The sequence below is a fragment of the Diuraphis noxia genome, unplaced genomic scaffold (assembly GCF_037042655.1).
Source record: "Diuraphis noxia isolate RWA-SAM2 unplaced genomic scaffold, SU_Dnox_SAM2 contig0002, whole genome shotgun sequence".
NCBI classification, from domain to species: domain Eukaryota; kingdom Metazoa; phylum Arthropoda; class Insecta; order Hemiptera; family Aphididae; genus Diuraphis; species Diuraphis noxia.
Genome location: NW_028301712.1, coordinates 28,769,759 through 28,790,052, shown reverse-complemented (window position 1 = coordinate 28,790,052; position 20,294 = coordinate 28,769,759). Strand labels below are relative to the sequence as shown.

The 20,294-nt window shown below is 27.0% G+C and overlaps 2 protein-coding genes across 5 annotated transcripts; one reads left to right on the top strand and one right to left on the bottom strand.

The window, feature by feature from the left end:
• Positions 1 to 411: 411 nt before the first annotated feature.
• Positions 412 to 9,447, top strand: Ide (Insulin degrading metalloproteinase). 2 transcript variants are annotated; one of them, XM_089218875.1, is made up of 22 exons: positions 412 to 579; positions 975 to 1,150; positions 1,360 to 1,567; positions 1,628 to 1,797; positions 1,921 to 2,043; positions 2,104 to 2,306; positions 2,372 to 2,572; positions 2,648 to 2,785; positions 2,850 to 2,953; positions 4,231 to 4,333; positions 4,415 to 4,510; positions 4,583 to 4,692; positions 4,957 to 5,101; positions 6,648 to 6,758; positions 6,824 to 6,944; positions 7,004 to 7,095; positions 7,164 to 7,275; positions 8,035 to 8,192; positions 8,255 to 8,389; positions 8,451 to 8,660; positions 8,714 to 8,824; positions 8,895 to 9,447. In XM_089218875.1, the coding sequence occupies exons 2-22, from the start codon at positions 994 to 996 to the stop codon at positions 8,994 to 8,996; spliced, it is 2,910 nt and encodes a 969-aa protein (XP_089075001.1). In that variant the 5' UTR covers positions 412 to 579; positions 975 to 993; the 3' UTR covers positions 8,997 to 9,447. The 2 variants fall into 2 exon arrangements, with proteins under 2 accessions (XP_089075001.1, XP_015380228.2); XM_015524742.2 differs by lacking the exon at positions 412 to 579 and having other exon boundaries at positions 771 to 1,150.
• Positions 9,448 to 10,841: 1,394 nt separating this feature from the next.
• LOC107171663 (choline-phosphate cytidylyltransferase A-like) lies at positions 10,842 to 18,332 on the bottom strand. 3 transcript variants are annotated; one of them, XM_089218878.1, is made up of 10 exons: positions 17,968 to 18,331; positions 17,751 to 17,776; positions 16,903 to 17,035; positions 14,716 to 14,824; positions 12,248 to 12,364; positions 12,000 to 12,151; positions 11,721 to 11,942; positions 11,482 to 11,649; positions 11,299 to 11,417; positions 10,842 to 11,241 (listed from the first exon to the last, which is right to left on the bottom strand). In XM_089218878.1, exons 3-10 carry the CDS (start codon positions 17,020 to 17,022, stop codon positions 11,103 to 11,105), a joined length of 1,146 nt encoding a protein of 381 aa, XP_089075004.1. In that variant the 5' UTR covers positions 17,023 to 17,035; positions 17,751 to 17,776; positions 17,968 to 18,331; the 3' UTR covers positions 10,842 to 11,102. The 3 variants fall into 3 exon arrangements, with proteins under 3 accessions (XP_089075004.1, XP_089075005.1, XP_089075002.1); XM_089218879.1 differs by lacking the exon at positions 17,751 to 17,776 and having other exon boundaries at positions 10,842 to 11,229; positions 17,968 to 18,332; XM_089218876.1 differs by lacking the exon at positions 17,751 to 17,776.
• Between the last annotated feature and the right edge of the window lie 1,962 nt (positions 18,333 to 20,294).

The following is a 20,294-nucleotide window of genomic DNA, read 5'->3' as shown; positions in this document are numbered from 1 at the left end:
TTATTTAATAAAAATGATTGGAATAGAAAAAAATGGCGATTTAATTTTTAAAACTCAACATTTTGTTTTTCTATTTTTTCTAAGTATACCAACAAAATAGTTTTCGTCAAAACACTTTAATAGACTTTTTTTCCAAAGATAGTTTAAATCGATTTGTTGTAATATAGTCGACTGACCAATGTTTAAAATACGTTTTATTTCTATTACTTATGTCTTATATGAATGTCTGCATTTAAGGAGAAAAAATTAAATATTATGTTTTAGGTGACATATTCGAGATATTGTTCAAATTTATTTATGGTTTGAACAATTTTTCCCGCGTCAGTAGATTTAGAAAATTGGAGTGATAACAGTAAAATAGTAGTATAGTTTATTGATTAAATTTCGTTAAGCACACTGAAGACGAAAAAAGTCGTCCGATTTGATATTTTGATAATAGGGTTTTTGTCGTATATTCAATATTGTTGTACTTTGTCGTACAACAACGCTTGTGCATATAACATTATAACTGTTAAATACTTATTCTTACTGGCTACTTTTGTAAATATAAGTTTCGTACACAAAGGTCAAAAAAAAAAGGTAAGTGTATTAGAATTCGTTGTAATTTTTTTTTCCGTGTTAGAACAAAATCGTAATCCCTATGCACTACAGTTGTTACGAACGGTTTAAGATGATTAAAATACTCTTTGGTTACCCACACAAAGAAATCGATTATGAATTATCTTATTATCTATCAATACATCTTAATAATATTTCGCCAGTCATTATAAGCAGCACAATAATGTGCCTCTCTCCACGTTACTACTTGGCCAGCAATGCTGGTTATTTACATTGCTAACCATGCACTGTCTGAGGTCGATTGTGTTTTCATTGCTGTTTGTGCTGGTGATAGCTGTTTTTAATGTACACTGCAGCGATATACCTTTACCTATCCAACGCCATGGCATGGTGTACAAATATTCTCGTTTTTTCAGTCCATTAAAATCGTTAGCCATGTCTGAAAAAGTCGAGAGACGTATTGATAATATTGAAAAGTCTATTGGAGACTCCCGGATCTATCGAGGATTGGTGATGAAAAATGGTCTTACCGCTCTATTGATAAGCGATCCCGACACCGACAAATCTGCCGCGTCTCTATCAGTTGCAGTTGGTAAGTTTTGTAATAATTCTTTGAATTATTGATAATATTTCTCAAACCATTAGATGATTTAACTTAAATATTTTTACCTAAATATTGTTTTTTTTTTTTTAATTGGTATACTGAGCTTTTATTAATACAAAAAACATAAACATTTTATAGGTACAAATAGTAGTTTGAATTTTAATTACTCATTATAATCATTATTCTTTTCATATTAGGTAGTTTGAGTGAACCAAAAGATTTACCAGGTTTAGCTCATTTTTGTGAGCACATGCTGTTTTTGGGTACAAAAAAATATCCCGTTGAAAATGAATTTACACAGTTTTTAACACAAAATGGTGGATCTTACAATGCATATACCGCAAATGATCATACAAATTATTATTTTTCCACCAAGACAGAATCACTAAAACCATCGTTGGACAGGTTAAGAATAATATTTGTTTTTTTTTCAATAAAGATTTATATTTAAAATTTTTATTGTAGATTTGCTCAATTTTTCCTTGAACCCTTGTTTACAACAAGTGCAACGGAAAGAGAAATTGGTGCTGTTAATTCTGAACATGAAAAAAATGTTGCTGACGATTTTTGGCGCCTAGCTCAGTTAGAAAAAAATGGAGCTGATCCAAATCATCCCTACAACCAATTTGGAACAGGTAAATTACTAAATTATAAATACATTTTATTAGTTATGTTTTAAAATGTAAATGCAAGCTTTAGAGCTAAAAATTTTTTTTTTAAATATGCTGTGTATCATATTTTTTTTAATGTTTGTTTAGGTACAAAAGAGACATTATGGGATATTCCTAATTCAAGAAACGTTAGTGTCCGTGATCAACTATTGGAGTTCCATTCTAAATGGTACTCTTCTCATCTAATGTACTTAACTATACTTGGAAAAGGTATTAACTGAAAGGTTTTTTGTTAAACATTGAAAATTAATTTTTGTAAAAAATTCTTAGAGGATTTAAATGCTTTGGAAGAATTGGCTGTATCTTTATTTGGAGACATTGAAAGAAAAGATGTAGAAAGACCATATTGGAGTGATCCAATTTATAAAGAAGAACAATTAGCAACCAAGACTGTTGTAGTTCCAGTAAAAGATATTAGAGTGTTGTCTGTCAATTTTCTCATTCCAGATCAAAGCAAATATTATAGAAGCATGGTAAAAATATTTGTTAATTTTGATTATATTTTTATAATAATTTAAATGTATATTTTATTAATTAGCCTAGCAGATATTTGAGCGCTTTATTTGGTCATGAAGGTCCTACAAGTATTTTAACAGTTTTAAAAAAAAGAGGATGGTCTAGTAAATTGTCAGCTGGTAATAAATTTGAAGCTAGAGGAATTGAACTTTTTGATATTGATGTGGATTTAACAGAAAAAGGAGTTGATCATGTTGATGACATTGTTAAATTAATTTTTCAAGTAATATTATATTTTTTAAGTAACAATTTTTAATCGCAATACATATTTATGGTATTTTATTTTATGATGGTTTAGTATGTAAATATGTTAAAACGCGAAGGACCCCAAGAATGGTTCCATGATGAAAATAGCAATATTAGTGCAATGCAATTTCAATTTAAAGACAAAGGTTCACCTTTAGATTATGTTTATCGGCTGTCTTCTCATATGATTGTAAGTCAACATTTAATCATTTTAGTAAAATTCAATTATATTTGATTTCTATGTATTTTTTTAGACTTACAAATTAGAAGATGTTCTAACAGCTGAATATTTAATACGAGAATGGAAACCTGATTTAATACAAGAACTTTTATCTTACTTTAGACCAGATAACATGAGGTACCCTATGAATAGAATTAAAACATATAGAAATAATAGAATTAATGGAGTTTTCATGAGATAACATTATATTACTTAAACTATAGCAGTGTCAAATTTTGTGGGCATGTTATAAGAATAAAAACAAAATTAGTTAAAATACATTAAGAGAATGTCAGCGCACAGTGCACTATTTATTTTCTCTCTCTGACCAATGCTCAACATAGACAAATCGCATTTACGCAGAAGCATTTTTTCCATGTAATCTTAAAGTAAAATCACCCATTACAAAAAAGGTAAAGATTAATATTTTTGTGTCAATGACATATCAATTAGTCTAAATATTCTCTTAAAACAATTTAAACATCATTTAAATTTATAAAACTTTTTTGTTTATTTTGAAAATCAAATAACAATAAAATATAATATTGATATGCCATTACCTCAAAAATATTATTCTCCATTATTTTTATAATGGGTGACTTTACTCTAAGATTACTTAAAAACAGAAAAAAATGATTCTGTGTAATTACGTTTTGTCTATGCTGCACGTGGGCCAGAGAGATAAAACAAATAGTGCGCCGACATCCTTTTATAATATATTATCAATAATATCACATCATTATATGTTTTTAAAAATTATAATGTGTAGCAAAAATTTCAAATTTTTCTTTGATACTCACCTTTGTTCATTATGGTTTATTGTAACTTATACTGACCAAGTATAAACACAAGCTATAAAAATGCTTGTTATTGCTGTGTAATACTGGTTATTCTAAGACCTACTCCACTAGCAGCATGACATAATATAAGCATGCCCATAATTTAGAGTCAGTATTAGCCATGAACTACTTTAGTTTCAGTTTTTGATTAATTTAATATGTATCATGATACACTTAATTATAGACTATGTTATACAATATGTTACTTTTTAATTTTATGTGTTATTTATTTATTTATTTGAAACTTAGAATGTTTCTAATTAGAAACACCAGTTTTACAAAATGTTTGTGATAAAAAGTAATTGTGTATTATTTTAATTCTATAAAGATATTTGAGTAAGATTTAAATAGAGGTCCTCAATCACTTGTACTCAGACAATAAATATTTGCTTCCTGGTGTTCATTTCCTTAGTACAATAAAAGGAAATCAACATAATTTAAATAGAAATTAATATTGTTAATAATAATTAATAAGTTTTCAACTAAGCACTGTTTTTATTATAATTGATTTAAGAAGTGACTATATTATTAATATATTGTGATATTTAAAAAAATGTGAATTTATTAATATTCTAGAGTAACAGTAGTTTCCAAAGTGTTTCAAAATCAAACAGATACTGTTGACAAATATTATGGAACACCATACTCAACCACGAAAATACCAATAGAGACTTTAAATGTAATCTATTTATATATATTATATTTTAAAACCATTTATTATGATTAATATTAATATATTTCATTTTTTTCTAATGTTTAGGAATGGAAAAAAGATGATTTATGTGAAGATTTAAAAATGCCATCAAAGAATGAATTTGTTGCTACTGATTTTAATTTAGTGCCAATTGATAAAAATGTAATAAGATTTGTATACAGTTACAAATCAGATACAGTTTTCACATTTTAATGATATATTTTTCTTTTATAGGAGCCAAGTCATCCATATATTATTCATGAATCATTACTTTTGAGATGTTGGTTTAAAACGGATACAGAATTCAGATTCCCCAAAGCATTTGTTTCAATTGACTTTTTCAGGTAATTAATCACAAATAACTATATTTAAAATTACTTAATAATTATTACCAGATATTTTTTTCCAACTAGTTATATTTTTCAAACATTAGTAACCACATTAAATTATTTTAATACTGGGTTTTCAAATATTATTTTTAAAACATTACTCATAACAACTTTTTATAGCTTATCCCAATTAATTAATCTTAATTATTATATTATTTATACAGTCTTTTATTTTAGTGTATGACCTATAATTTATTTTAAAATATTTTTTTTATATAGCAACATTGTGATGACTGATCCATTCCATTGCAATATTATGAGTCTTTTTGTAAGATTATTTAATGAAGATTTTTCTGAATATACATGGGATGCAACCAGGGCTAGTCTAAATTTAATAATTCAACCAAGTAGTTATGGTTTCAAGGTAAAAATCTATTTTTTTTTTTAGAACCTTTAGTTAGTAATTATTACATTTCAACAATTACAATTAGTGATTAGATAAGCCAATTAAAAATAAAAATAACATAGAGGCAATAGAAATTGGTGGCGATTAAACAATAAGTATACAAAGGGTATTAATGTGAAAATAATGATAATGATTTTGGATTCAGGGAAGATATAATTAAGAAGAGCCTGTATTCTTAGATAGTAATGAGTTTAACAGTGTGGATTAAAGTAAAATTAATGGGGTAATGAGGGAATTTGATTGTGTAACAAACTGAGATAAAATATTTGATATAGATTCATTATTAGAGTTGCTTGAAGTTGCTTCTGCGTATGTCTTGACTTTGAATTTTTCTTTATATCGGGTGTGCGTGAACTGGGGCTCCATTGTGATTGGCAAGACCACCTTTGAGGGCACTAATGGTGGTACAGGTGGCGTGGTCTTGATGTGGCCATTCTTATGATAGTTGTTCAAAACATTTTTTAATGAAGGAAACCTTTATAGTTTGCGGTATGTGTACCAGAACATAACGCACAATTCGCAGGAGGTTCTGAAGATTTGACACAGTCCATGGTGTTATGGTTTTTGCCGCATTTGACACAATGTGGTGATTCACTACAGTAAGAGCGAGTGTGACCGTATCGCTGATATTGCTTGCATTGAGGAAGGTAACGGTATTGATACAGTTTTTTGACAACTGTTTTGGAGTTAAAGAGGGAGGATAATTGGATGATGCTCTGGTTAAAATCCATTGCTTCTAGGACTACGGTGAATAGTGTTAGAGCCTGTTTGCTAATTCGGTGGCAGACATTTAGCACACTTATGATTGAGAAGCCCAAATCACATAGGGCCCTCTCTAATCTTCAACAGGAATAGTATGGTGCAGATTGCAGATAAACACTTTGAAAGGGCGGATATGACAGGGTGCCTGCCCATGTATGGCATTCTAAATCCGAGTCGTTGCAGTAATCGATAAGTTTACCGTACCATCAAAATTACGAGGTTTGATAATTAAAGAGGAACCCTTGGCGGTAGCCGTAAAGCCATCGGTACCCACCAGAGATATTAAATCTGCTTTCAACGAAGAGTAGTTGGTAACATTACTTATGACAATTGGCAGTGCTGGCAGCATCGTTACCTCAACTTTTCCATCACCGGGGTGATTTGATAGTGGCGTACTAAGTTCATGTTGAGCTAAAGGTGAAATTATAACAGGAAGGGGACTAAAAATTTCGGGAAGGTTGTCAACCATAGAGAGGGTAGCAAACCGATTTGACGTCACATAAGACTTGTTTTTCTTTAGACTTGTATAAAGATTTGACAAAGAGGAGGACGACAAAATCTGTTTGGTCGAGTGGAGCGGGACATGACAGACGGGTTTGCATATTATTGTGCTAAACACGTGAACATAATTAAATAATAAAACTGATTGTAATTGTGTGTTCGACGACGGATGACATAGAACAAAAAATTCTATTAAACTCCAAATTAAATTATTAATTAAATTAGTCTCTCTTTTTTTTAGATGCAATTGAGTGGATTTAATCACAAGTTGCATATTTTGCTGAAGAAAACTATTGATAAGCTTTTAACTTTCAAGATTAATCCACAACGCTTTGAAATTCTTAAAGAAGAAGTAAGTATTTGTAAGATTTAAAACAAATTTCTTTACAATTTAATTTTTTTTTAATTGATGTTTAGAAAATTAGGGATTTGAAAAATATTAATATGGAACAACCTTATCATAGTGCCATGAGGTATAATTCTGTCGTTTTATCTGAAGATGCATGGACCCCTAATGAATTACTAGCTGCTATCGATGGTAAGTAATTATTTGATTCTTAATTTGAACTATTTGATATATTGTCTTTAAATTTTTAGATGTTAAGATTGAAAATATTGAGGAATTTATTAAAAAGTTCCTTTCCCATATGTTTATGGAATCATTAGTGTATGGTAATATAGATAAACCGGTATGTATATTAGAACAATTATTATTAGTTTGACAAATTGCATACTAAACTATAAGGTTTTATTTTAGAAAGCATTAGAACTCATACAAATATTAGAAACACCATTTTTGGGTCAAGATGGATTCCGTAAATTATTACCTCGTCAAATGGTTAGGTCACGAGAAGTACGACTTGAAGACCGTGAGTTATATTTTGATTTAATTTAAATCGGAGGAAAATTAGTTTTTTCGATATCATTTTTAATCTAGTTTATTTATGAGAATATTGAATATAAACATTTAGTTTTATCATTTTTTAGTTATAAAGTTTTACGTTTTTTTTTTGTTAATTTAAATTATAAATTAAATAAATTGCAACAGAAAAATTAAAAAAAAAAGATTAAATATAATTATATACTTATATTAATTAAGAGGACATTGCACTTGTGTATGTTATCTCTTTACATTTATACTACATATTAAATTTTTGGTCACTAGTTTCAATAATGTGCTGTTAGTATTGATATTAGAGTGAATTAACCCATGTTAAACTTTTAGGTAAGAACATTATTTTTATTCTCTTGTAATGAGTTATGTCCATTTTCAAATATTTATACTTTATATACTCATAACTCATTTAAAGATTAAAATATCATAAAAAACAATTAGAGAACACAGATAATGTTATTATTTATTATTAAATTTGCTATGTAGTATGTGACGGTGGCAACATGTGCGGGTGTGATGTCCTCTTAATAGCTCAGTTGAGAATATTTTAATTTCAATAGAATTTGTAGTCAATAGGAGTAGGTTAAATACAAGTAGTGTTTAAATTTCTTTTAATTATATATATGTAATATATGTAACAACTAGGTATTTTACCAAATAATATACTTTTTTACTTTACTTTATACTCTACTCAGTTTGACTTAAAGATACTAAATTTGGCTGTATATTTTAGGTGAAAGCGCATTATATGAAACAACAAGTGATCATCACAGTAGTTCATGTGTTTATATACATTTGCAATGTGGTGTTCAGTCTACATTAAAAAATATGATAGTTGGCCTATTTAACGAAATTATCAAAGAGTCGTGCTTTAACACTCTACGTACACAGGTACAATAAATTGCTTATATTTAAATATAATGAAACAATTAAAATTAACTTTTTTATGCTAGGAACAACTTGGGTACATAGTGTTTAGTTCATCAAGCAGAAGTCATGGTATACTGAATTTGCGTATTATTGTACAATCTGACCGCACTCCGATGTATGTTGATTCAAGAATAGAAAATTATATAAATACTATAGAGGTTAGTTAATTTGAGTAGTTTCTTTTTAATATTCTATTTAATCATTATTTTTTTTTTTTAGCAATTATTAACGAATATGCCTGAAGAAGAATTTAATAAGTACAAAGATGCTTTAGCTGTTAAATTGTTGGAGAAGCCAAAAGGCTTGATGAAACAAGCGGCTGTCTATCAGTTAGAAATTGACACACAAGACTACAATTTCAACAGAGCACAAATTGAAGTTGAAGCATTGAAATTAATCACCAAAGATGATATAATAAAATTTTATAATGTAAGTTATTTTGTAATTGTTTAAGTCTGATTACTAAGTGATAATTTGTATAGGATCAAATCAGTCAATCTGGACCAGAAAGACATAAGTTAGCAGTACATGTCAGATCCACATTAAAAAACGTATCGCCAGAAGATGTGAATAATAGTTCAATGGCCAACTTTGTATGTATTTTTATTATGATATAATGTGTAATGAAATATTGTAAGATTAACATTATTTTTCATCTTGCAGACAATTTTGATTAAGGATATAACAGAATTTAAGAAGAAGCATCAACTATATCAATTGCCAAACTCATTTATGCCTGTTGGACAAACAAAATCCAAGTTGTAATTTGTTTTTTAAATAACTTTTCACATAAATATTTCTTATATTTTTATACATTCAGATAAATATATAATTCATGTAAAATCAAAATATACTACAATAGCTATTAGCAATGATTGTATTTAAAGTTTCAGTCGAGATTACAGTTTAAACCATCAATTCTTAATCTGGGGCTAACAGATTTCATAGGGTCCCCAAAACGAGTATAAATAAATGTTTAGTTTATGGTTCACCACTTTAAGAAGTTTGACAATCATATATTTATTTATCTCGTTTTATGAAATAAAAACTATTATTAAATTATTGAAATTTTTGTTACATCAAAATGTATTTATTTTATTAATCTTGTACAATAATCGAACTATTTAATGAATGGAAAATTATTGTAATGATTGTATACATATTATTAAAATAAACATTAATTTTTATATTATTAAGAATTAATATCAAACATTAAGATGTTACAAACTGTTTGATTTTTGAACCAAACATTTGGTTGTATTGCTGTATTAATGCATAGTTAGATTAAGAAAACCGTCAACCCTAATTTATCACAAGGTAATAAAAATATAATGATGGAGTGGTGCAGCATTATGCAGATAATCATGTTCCATACATTAATCAGATCAGATCTATTCATGATACACTGCAAACAATGTATAGTTTCGAACTTTCAACAATTATGTGCTGTACTACTAAACTTTCGGTTTGATTGTGTCTGTAAATCTCCAACTATAGACCACTGCGATGTCAGTCATTTTTACAGGAGAGACATTGGGAAAAGTCAAGAATGGTGCGCGATTTGAACCTGCAACTCTAGCTGGTAGGGTTTTCATCCATCTTCCTTACACAAAATCTTTAAAGCTTGAAGTTAGACTTCTCGAAGTCATTAGAGTATGTAGAGCTAAATTATGGGTTTTACTTATTGGGTCCTATTGCTCTGTCCCATTACTAAAGACTCAATTATTTATAAGCAAGCTATTAGAGAATCTCCACTTTTGGAGCGCTAAAATCTACTACCAACTTTGTATCGAAAGTGGAGACCTATTCTGTGTCCACTTTGTCCCTGTAACTTTTAACATATTTGTTATTTCCTTTGATTGTTACTTTGAGTCATCTGTCCATTAATGGCTTATATATAAATTAACCAGTTAATGGACATAACTATGATTATAAATGTCCAATACTAAGGTATACATTTTATTTAAGTAGTATGACTAACGTGTACATATCGGTCATAGTGTCTTACCGTATTTCACCCTTATTATAATTTGCTTCATACCATAATCTATATCAAATACCCCCAACAGTTTATGTGCATCATAACTTGACCACAGAATTACACTTAATGTTAATAAACATGAATAAATAATATTATTGATAACACAATAACAACAGACACAAAGTTTAGATGAAGTATATTCTTGATGCCATTGATTAGACTTGTATCCTAAAAACCAGAAAATCAGCAGTCTAATTTTTTTAGATCTAACTAGGGTCATATATATTATGTATTTCATTTTACTATACAACTTGTATTAATTACTAATACATTTTATTTTTTAAAGGAATATTACCTAAACTACAGTGGTCAAAAATATAAACGAATTAATAATTTATATCCTTCATTGAAAATAAAACAAATATATTATATTTGTTAAATTCAACTTATGAACTAATAACTATACAAATTTCAGATCAAAATGAACATTGAAAATAAACAATACAAAGTTAACTCAATCACTGCAATATTGAAGTCGTATAAAACATAAAACCCATAGTATACCACTATTTCGAGTAGATTCATTGTTTTGAATAATATTATGTAAACATATAACAAAAAAAAAACAATTTTGAATCATATAAAATATAGGTATAATGCCTATTTTTTAACTTACAAAACATTTATAATATTTCTTTTTCAACACAGAAGTCTAAATATGCATAAAATGTTTATATTGTTTATAAAACAATCATAGAAGAATATTAATTACCAAACATGTTTTTACTGTTAATTTTACTCTAACAATAATGATTATTTATTTGTGCATTATAATTAAATATATTTAACTAATAGGTTTTTTTAATGTGATTTATAAACATTCTTTTCAACTAGGAATTGGAGCTTTTTTCACCATTTATGTAATTGTATCTACTTAATAAGTCATCTTCCTCTTCTTCTTCATCATCATCGTCGTCGCCATCATCATCCAAATAACGTTTAGTTCTACTAGATTTTCTAGGCGGAGACCTAAATAATTTTTTATTATGTTCCATTAATTTCATTCAATTATAGCTATAAAATTACCTTAAGTTTTCTTCAGACGAACTAGTTGAATCGGGAGTGTTACGTCCACTTGGAGTAGGACTACCAGGTGGTGAAAATGCTTGTAACAATTTACCTTTACTATCTTTCCAAAAATGTGACTAAAAGAAAACCCTTGATTATGCTCAGGCAAGTTACCAGTTTACCACTAAACTTTATACTTACAATTGGTCCATCTCGGCCAAACAACAACAAGAATGAAACAATAAAGTCTCTTGATCTTTCTTCCCATCGTTGCAGCATGTCTACTTTTTTTTCACCAATAGTTCCCATTACACGTTTACTGCGATCTTTAAGTTCTTCCATTTTGTTTTGGAGTTTAAACTTTTTTTCCTAAAATCAATTACAATTATATTATCTACAAGTTCTTATATTTTTGATACTTATTTATTCAAAAATTTTACCTTTAAATAAGATACATTTAAATCTTTGGCACTGTACCCACGTTGAAGATTACGTCTAACATACATATCATAATCCCGCACAATTCGAGAAATAACATCTGACGTTGATACACCCTCAGTCCTTTGAGTGCCTACAAACATACCTTTTTCTTTAAGTCCTCCATAAATATCTTGACCATCTTCATTTATGTAAGGTATATCATCATGAGCAACAAAATCAATCTACACAATTTAAAACACAATTCTAATTCAAAATAAAACAGTAACATTTTTAATTACTTTATTATCTATTAAAAATTGATCATTGGTTTCCCATGGTGCATCTTTAAGAACTTCATCTATATAACGGCAATGTCTAACAGCTTCATACCTTTCTTCATCGGTCATTACAGTCTTACCTTTAAAAGTATGTGTGACTTTGTCACTGCATACTAAAATTCATACACAAATACAATTTATGACTATAAATTATCTTCAATTTATTTACAATACTAAATTATTTTAAATTATTAAATTATACAACTAACCTCCAACAATCAAGTAAACATTTTGGAATACAGTTTTCGCTTGCATTAACTGTCTAGCGTGTCCTTGATGGAACATATCATATACACCATCTGCATATACCCTTATTCTTCGAGGAGCTGCAAATAAAAAATGTTATTTAAAATGAAAATTAAATTTTAACCGAAGATAATTTCATAGACATAAATAATCATAATTATATTATATACTTTTGTTTATTTAGTAAGTATATAATTGTAAATTTGAATTATATTTTTATTTATTGATTTGAAATGTTAGTTTGTCTTATAGAGTTCTACAAGGTCAGTGTCAGTGGTGCAATTGGTAGGAGGAATACTTTCTCCCTTGAAATATTTTAAACGAGTGAATGGGTCATTTAGCCTCCCCCTGCTAGACATGCCATCAGTAGAGATCTTTAAATCTTCTTAAATAAAGAAAGAATACAATACATTTAATACAGGTACATAAGACAAAAAATATTATTTTCCTTAACCCGTCACCATTTACTAAGGGTAAATATTCACCCAAAATTTGAAATGTTTCATATAAAACAAATCTTAATAGTATCATGCCTATAATTTTTAATAGTTTCAATTAATATATGTGTATATTTTAAATTATTATTGTAATTTGTTCTTTATATTTGGGTTTAAATAAAAACAATGCAAATGAATAGATTTTTTTAAACTCTTTTATACCTTTCTTGCATAATATTATTTAATGATATAGGTATCTGCAATCTGTTTTTAAGCCACAAAATAAGTTTTAATACTTGTGTAAAAACAACTATGTTATGGTGGTTTTGATTTTGGTGAATAAATTATTTTAGCCTCCCATAGTTTTTACCCAGTTACACATCAGAAGCTAATTTTAAGTTAATAGAAGTAATGAGCTAATCAATAGCTTAACATATTACTTAACTTCAACGTATCCATAATTAAATCATTTTATTCAACTAATAGACATAAATGATAATTTAATAACCACATAGTTTTACAAACCAAGCACAACATAACATTTAAAATACAAACCGGCACAAACAAACACATTCAAATCACTAGTATAATAATACAAATTATATCAAAGATGGTGATGATATTAATAGCTACAGTTAGAATTCGTAAGCTGTAAAAGATATATAAAATATTATACAATTTTTAGAAAACTAAATATCAATTTAATAATATGTTAGATATAATAATATTCATTTTTATTTCTTACTCTTTTGTCTATTTTTTATTTATTTTATTCTAACAAATTAACAGCACAGTATAAGGAATACAGAGGATATGCTTATAAATATAAGTTATCATTAACAGAGGTTAATAATAAAATGGGGTACAAATCAATGAGTGACATAGGTTTTAGATGAGGAATAAATAAGTAACTGCAAGTCATTTTCATTTAATTTCTGATTCTTAATTAAATATATGAGGGACAAAATTACATTTTCAAAACATTACTTAACCAAAAAATTATAGACTTTCAGTTTTTACTATACAAATGTAATCAGACATTTTGCTAATAATTGACATCAGTCATAAAATAGAACTAGTGGTCTGGTTATGAATGGGGATTAGAATACATGGGTACACCAAACCCGGGTCAGTGTGCAAAAAATATATTAAGGCCTATGTATTTAACAACCGTGTATATTGTAATTTAGAATTCAGATATACTTAAAATATAAATATTTATAATAATATAATATTAGATATGTTATGAATAGTTATTAGTTATGCTTAAGAGGATGTCAACGCACTTTTCACTCTAACTAATGCGCCACATAGACAAAACGTATTTATGCAGAATTATTATTTTTTTTAGTTTTTGAGTAACCTTAGAGTGAAATCACTCATTAAAAAAATGATATAGAATAATATTTTCAAGTGTATGACATATTGAATCATATTGATTTGTCTAATTATTGTATCAAAACAATTTAAACATCATTTAAACTTATAACATATTTTTTTATAAAAGATAAAATTTAAAATATTTAGATATTATTATGTAACAAAATACAAGTAAATAAATAAATTCTGTATTGTTTATTATATTTACTTTTCATTATTTAAATATATGAGTGTTCAAGTTCACAGGTCTACATATGGATTTATATTACACTAGCTTTAAACCCGTCATAGGTAAAAACATGGGTACTTGTGTATTTCATTACGCGTAATTGTGACTTCTAAAGCCGGATTCACAGCTACGTTTTGTGAGGGTGTGGTAACTATGGTTACAATTAGTAAACATATTGGTTTTAAAGTTGAGCTATAGTTAATTCTTGGTATTGCCGATTGCAACTTGGTAATTATACACAAATACATGTTACCAAAAAAGTATCATCCAATCACAATATGATTTGATCAACACAACACACAATGAGCTGTGAATGCGCCTTGATTATAACTAACATAATAATATAATATATATATATACATATTTTTTATAATATAGTTCATACCTAAACCAGAATTGGCCATATCCATAGTGATTTTTGTACTATAATCACATGCATTCCGTTCTTCAACTGCATCTTTATCTGTACTAAAAGGTGCAGGTTTGAAAATTGACTAAAATCAAAATATTGTAGAAAGCTGTTAATATTTAATTAATTACTGAAAGTAGTATTTTAGTATTTACTATTTACCCTACAAATTACATTTTTATTCTTCCTCTTATCCAAATTATCAATATAATTTAACCATACCAAAATGGTGCTGTATAATATTTATAAATTATTTATTAATATTATGCAATACAAAAAATAAGTTATAGTTAAGTGGTATTCAACACAATTTTACAACAAATAAAAATGTATTCAGTATATTTCGATATATATTTGCTTTTGGCAAAATTTAAATATGATACCAAACATCTACTTTTTTATTATTATTTTAGTTAAAAATCCTCATTTCATTTTTAGCATCTATTTTTATAAATTGTACTGTTTCAACTTATTATGATTTTCTTCTTTTTTTTTAGCACTTACTATTAAATGTACCTATTGTTTTCAGGACGATTTGTATGTATAATAAAATAAAATGTAACCATATAAACTGAGGAATAATATGATAGCAACTATTATTACAATAATTTATAATAACAGTAAAACTTTGCTCTCTTCTATAACATAATACTACATTAGATGTTTTTTTTTATTAGCTAAAACAATGCAAAATAGCTTTGTTTAACACCTGATTCCGATCAAACACATTTTTCTCCACATTGTTGAAAAACATATAAATCATTACAAGGTTTCAAAGTAGAAACATAAAATTACACACACACATATATAAACATTCAATTAAGAATATACATTATTCACTTCATTTCAAGGACAATTTAATTATGATGTTTGCTATTTTAGTTGTAAATAAATTTATAAAATGCATTCTTAATTTAAACAATCATACAAATTGCATTAAATCAATAAAATTAACACACAAAATATATTTTTTAAATTGTAATTGGTATGTTAGTAATACTAATATTAGTATTTAGTATCATAATGATTTCCCAAATATGACTAAAGGTCATTTAGATAAAAATGGTATGTTTCGAAGAGTACCTAATTCACTGAAATCATTCCAAATTGTATGATAGGTTAATTTTTCTGAAAGAGATGTTTTATAAAACAAATTTAAATAAAAATCATGTTATACACTTTATAAAATTATTAAATATGCCAGATTTTATTTAGCAAAGATAAAACTATACTATCAAATAAATTCTGAAATCAGAACAAGACTGTTCAAAGCCTTACTAATTCTATAATTCTATATAATTACATACTTTGTATATTTCACATCCTCTCATAAATATACCATTATTTTAAAGCATGTTAACTTTCTTTTAACCACTAAATTTATAAAACTTTTTGACCAAAATTTTAAAATATTATTCTTTATATAAATAAATTATGAAGGTTTTAATTTTAATTTGGCTAAGGTGAATAATAAATTAAATAAATAGGTAGTTTTAATAATAATTGCAGATATATTGATTATTCATCATTGAAAAACCTTAATAGTAGGACTGATCTAAAGTTTTCTAAATTGTTTATATTTTTTAATTCAATACAATAAAACAAAATATAACTATAATAGTCTAGTAACATAAAAATATTGAAACAATTATTTCAAATAACTTTTAATGGACATGCAGTTCAAATTGTAACCAATCTAAATTCAATCTCACCACATTAGCAGAATCCAATACATATATTTCTAATTAATGAGACAAATTATGTCAGGCATGCCAGTTTAATAACATAACAGTAAGGTTTCCATTTAGTTTATTTTATGAGTTCACATACAATTTGGTTAAAGAAGCATAGTATTTCAAAAACAAAATACCTATATATTTAAATAAATAACAATTAACAAACATTGAAAATTGAACATTAACATACTTAGACAGCTAGTAGAAACTTAAGGATTCGTAGAATTTATTGATGTGCTAAAATTGTACAACCATAAATATACAATGACACATTTGAAATTGCATAATTATTATAATGTAAGATGCATACTTATTTGTATATTTAAGATAATATTTTTTTTTTGTACTTGTATATATAAATATAAGAAATTAACCCAGCACTGAATATGATCATTTTTTAATAAATTTAATTAAATAATATACATACCGGGGCAATGTTTTGTAACTTAGCTGGTTCACATTTTTGTAATATATTTTTATTGTTGCTGTCTTGCATCTCTACTTCTGTTGTATTATTAATCACGTCTCGTGTTCTTTTCTTTGACATGTTTGTGTATTAACTATATGTCCAAAATAAAAATAAAAATAATAATTTATAAATTAATGGTACAAAAATAATTAAATTTAAAAATAATCAATTCAGCAGAATTTAACAAACAAAAAATATTAAAACATAGGTTGTTGAACAGTGTGGTGTTAAATAAAAACTAAATAAATGAAATACCTAAAAAAATTCTTATTTCTCACTGTTTGAATAATAAGTGTTAAGAAATTATTTAATAATAAATTTGTTGTAACTGTTAATTATAGCAATACACAAAATGTATTTCATCATAATTTAATGATTTCAAAACTGAATAAGTTAAATCATGAACAGAGGTAGTTCATATAAGTAATTTTTACAACATATCTAAATTATTCAAAATATAATTTATTAATACATTAATAATTTATAAAATAACAAATCTATCACAAATTCACAAATAATAATGCCATAATATATTATAAACAAAAATATGATGTTTAAAATACCTCTATTAGGTAAAGATACTTAAATAAAATTAAATAATTAAAGTTAATTAATTAGCCTAAATAAGTTATAATCTAATATTTGACTATTGTAGGCATGAATTGATCCAAAAAGTACATTACAAATTCAAGCTAAAATCAATAAAATATGACCAATCTGCCTCCAAATCATAAGGCAAATTAAAAAAAAAAAAAAAAAACATAGCTAGTCATAAAATCATAATGTTAAAATATATGTTTTAATACCTATGTAAAATATTGTTCTTATTGTTCTTTTTAGCGACAGATTGAATGAAACATTGTAAAAACAAAAAACAAAAAAATGTAAAATTAAGTCATAAAAATAAAAATATGGCACTAATATTATGTATATATTCTACAGCAAATAAGTCACTATTGCACTAATTTTAATAATTTATAGAAATAAATTAATGAAGGTACTAAAATCATACTTAATACTTACGGAATTAATAGAATATTGCGCATAAAATAATATTATATCGTAACAGGTACGAATAGTTCAAGTCAATTATCAATTGGCATGGTGTACTTATTGTTTACGAATTATAATTGAATTTAACAAGATCGTTTTAATTTTTAATATGGACGTCAGTAAATCGATTGCGAACGTTGAATAAACTACCGGGTCCGGACTTCGGGTGACTGTTAGGGAGATAAATGCGGTAATTGGTAAACCGCTCAAACTTCAAACTTCAAATTGGTGGTTTTAGCGAAACGAGAAAACTGCAGAAACAATATTTTTCGAATTGGGTTGTGCCACTATCTCCGGACTCCGGAGTGGTGGAGTCTGAACTGTACAGACGTACAGTGTACATACGGAAATATTTTACGTTATCAGCCTATTATCAGCCGACACCGCATGTTTGTCAACGTCACACCACGGTTGGATCACAAACGGTGAGTCACACCAAGGTTAACCACGTTTTTTATTATTATCTGGCATTGGAATATAATTTATATTTTGGAAAACTGTTTTGCTCGAGTTAGAACACTCAAGCGGTAACACTGCGCAGTGCGCACCATCTTTAGATAATAGATATTGGTTTTAGATTTTAAAGATTTTGATTTTTCGCTTTGAAACTTCACTTTCGAGACTTTAAGGATTTTATAGATTTTCCGAGGGATTTTCTGAAAAATTAAATGTAAACGATAGTTATAATAGTACAAAACATTATAAAAACGTAGAAATATACTGGTCAAATAAGCAAAAATAATCAGAAAAATTGGAAATGAGCATTTTTTTGAAAAATCTCTGAAACAAGCGAAAAAAGGCACTTTTAAACTTCATAATTAAACGTATTATAACATGACATACAATTCCATAACACTATGCTACATTTTAAGTCAATCCTTAAAAATAAGCAAATGCTTTAAGTCCCGAGCCCTGCTTATAAATATTTAAATTTAAATTTGCCTATATGAGCAATAGGCAATAGCACTATAGTCTATTCTTTAATTCTCTATATGTACAGAAACATATCAATAAATTAAATCACATCTTACATGGATAACTTCTATATATTTCTATAAATTCAGTAGTAAATACTTTTTGATCATGTCGGTTAACTATTTGACTTTTTATTTTTTAAATCTTTAAAATTTTAACACATGTTAATTTACAACATAGATACAATTAACGATGTTCTATATCATTTAATACCATAAAATCTTAATTACCTAGGTATAATTAATTCTCAATTGTTAGTATTACGTAATAACTAATGTTATATGCTTGTATAAGTACCTAAAAATTAAAATATTTACCTACTTACAAGGCCGTATGGAAAGAATTTTCTGGTGGGGTTTAAAACAGTATTATAATAATAGATTTAAATAAGGATTTTCCTGCATTAAACGCATGACAAATTTAAAAAAATTTAAATTAAATATTTTTATCGTACGAAGACAATTGATCACATCATATTCGTCTAGTGAGATCTATAAAACGTACTTGGTCTGAATCAGACCGTCTGATAAGATTCGTCAGTGGTAGTTATAGTGTATGGGTATAATAATAATATATAATATATATATATAATGTATAATATATCAAATGTATGCCCATAACAAAATTTCTGTTACCGTTTATTTAAAAATATTTCTTGTACAAAAAAAAAAAATAAAATAAAATAAAATGGGCATACATCCAGTTTAGCGGACACGCTTCGATTTTTTTTTCGAAAACATAAATTTCAACAAGTTTTAAGGATGGTTCAAAAATAATTCGTCGGAGATGATTATCGTTTTGAAGTTAAAGGCAAATTTTTTTTTTAAATCTTGCAGTTGAGGAGTTTAGCAGCGACTGCCTAAAAACGTAATAACTGCACATACTATACGTCATAACTTACTTATCCTGTAACCTACTTGTGGTGGTGTTGCATAGCAAGTCGAAGGATATTTTTTTTGTTTTTTTTTTTTACACTGAAAACCTTACAGGATCACACTATCAAAAAGTAAAACCAATTTTAATATTTTATTTATTTTATTAAAACTAAAAAAAAACTCTTTGCTTATTTTTCTTTATTTACTTATTGTCCTTGCTTAAATTTCTTATAAGAGAAAAAAAAGTTTCGGATTCGGCTCCAAACTCTATCAGATAAGATTCCAGATTCCAGCTCTGCAGACTCAACAGTGTTGTCGACAGGATGGAATACTACGGAACACAACCGGAGAAACTCTGTTATAGAGAGTCAACATTTTGTACCCGATAAGATTTCAAAAAAATATAATTCGCCAAGTACCCTATGCAGAATCGTTTTGTACAATAAT

Excerpts from the sequence above, each read along its gene's own strand:
- Ide (XM_015524742.2), top strand. The coding sequence starts at position 841 with ATGCACTGTCTGAGGTCGATTGTGTTTTCATTGCTGTTTGTGCTGGTG. Across the intron at positions 6,759-6,823 it reads TTGAAATTCTTAAAGAAGAA|AAAATTAGGGATTTGAAAAA; the intron begins GTAAGTATTTGT and ends ATTGATGTTTAG. Across the intron at positions 7,096-7,163 it reads ATGGTAATATAGATAAACCG|AAAGCATTAGAACTCATACA; the intron begins GTATGTATATTA and ends GTTTTATTTTAG.
- LOC107171663 (XM_089218878.1), bottom strand. The coding sequence starts at position 17,022 with ATGTCAAAGAAAAGAACACGAGACGTGATTAATAATACAACAGAAGTA. Across the intron at positions 12,365-14,715 it reads TATGGCCAATTCTGGTTTAG|CTCCTCGAAGAATAAGGGTA; the intron begins GTATGAACTATA and ends TTTTATTTGCAG. Across the intron at positions 12,152-12,247 it reads TGTTTACTTGATTGTTGGAG|TATGCAGTGACAAAGTCACA; the intron begins GTTAGTTGTATA and ends TATGAATTTTAG.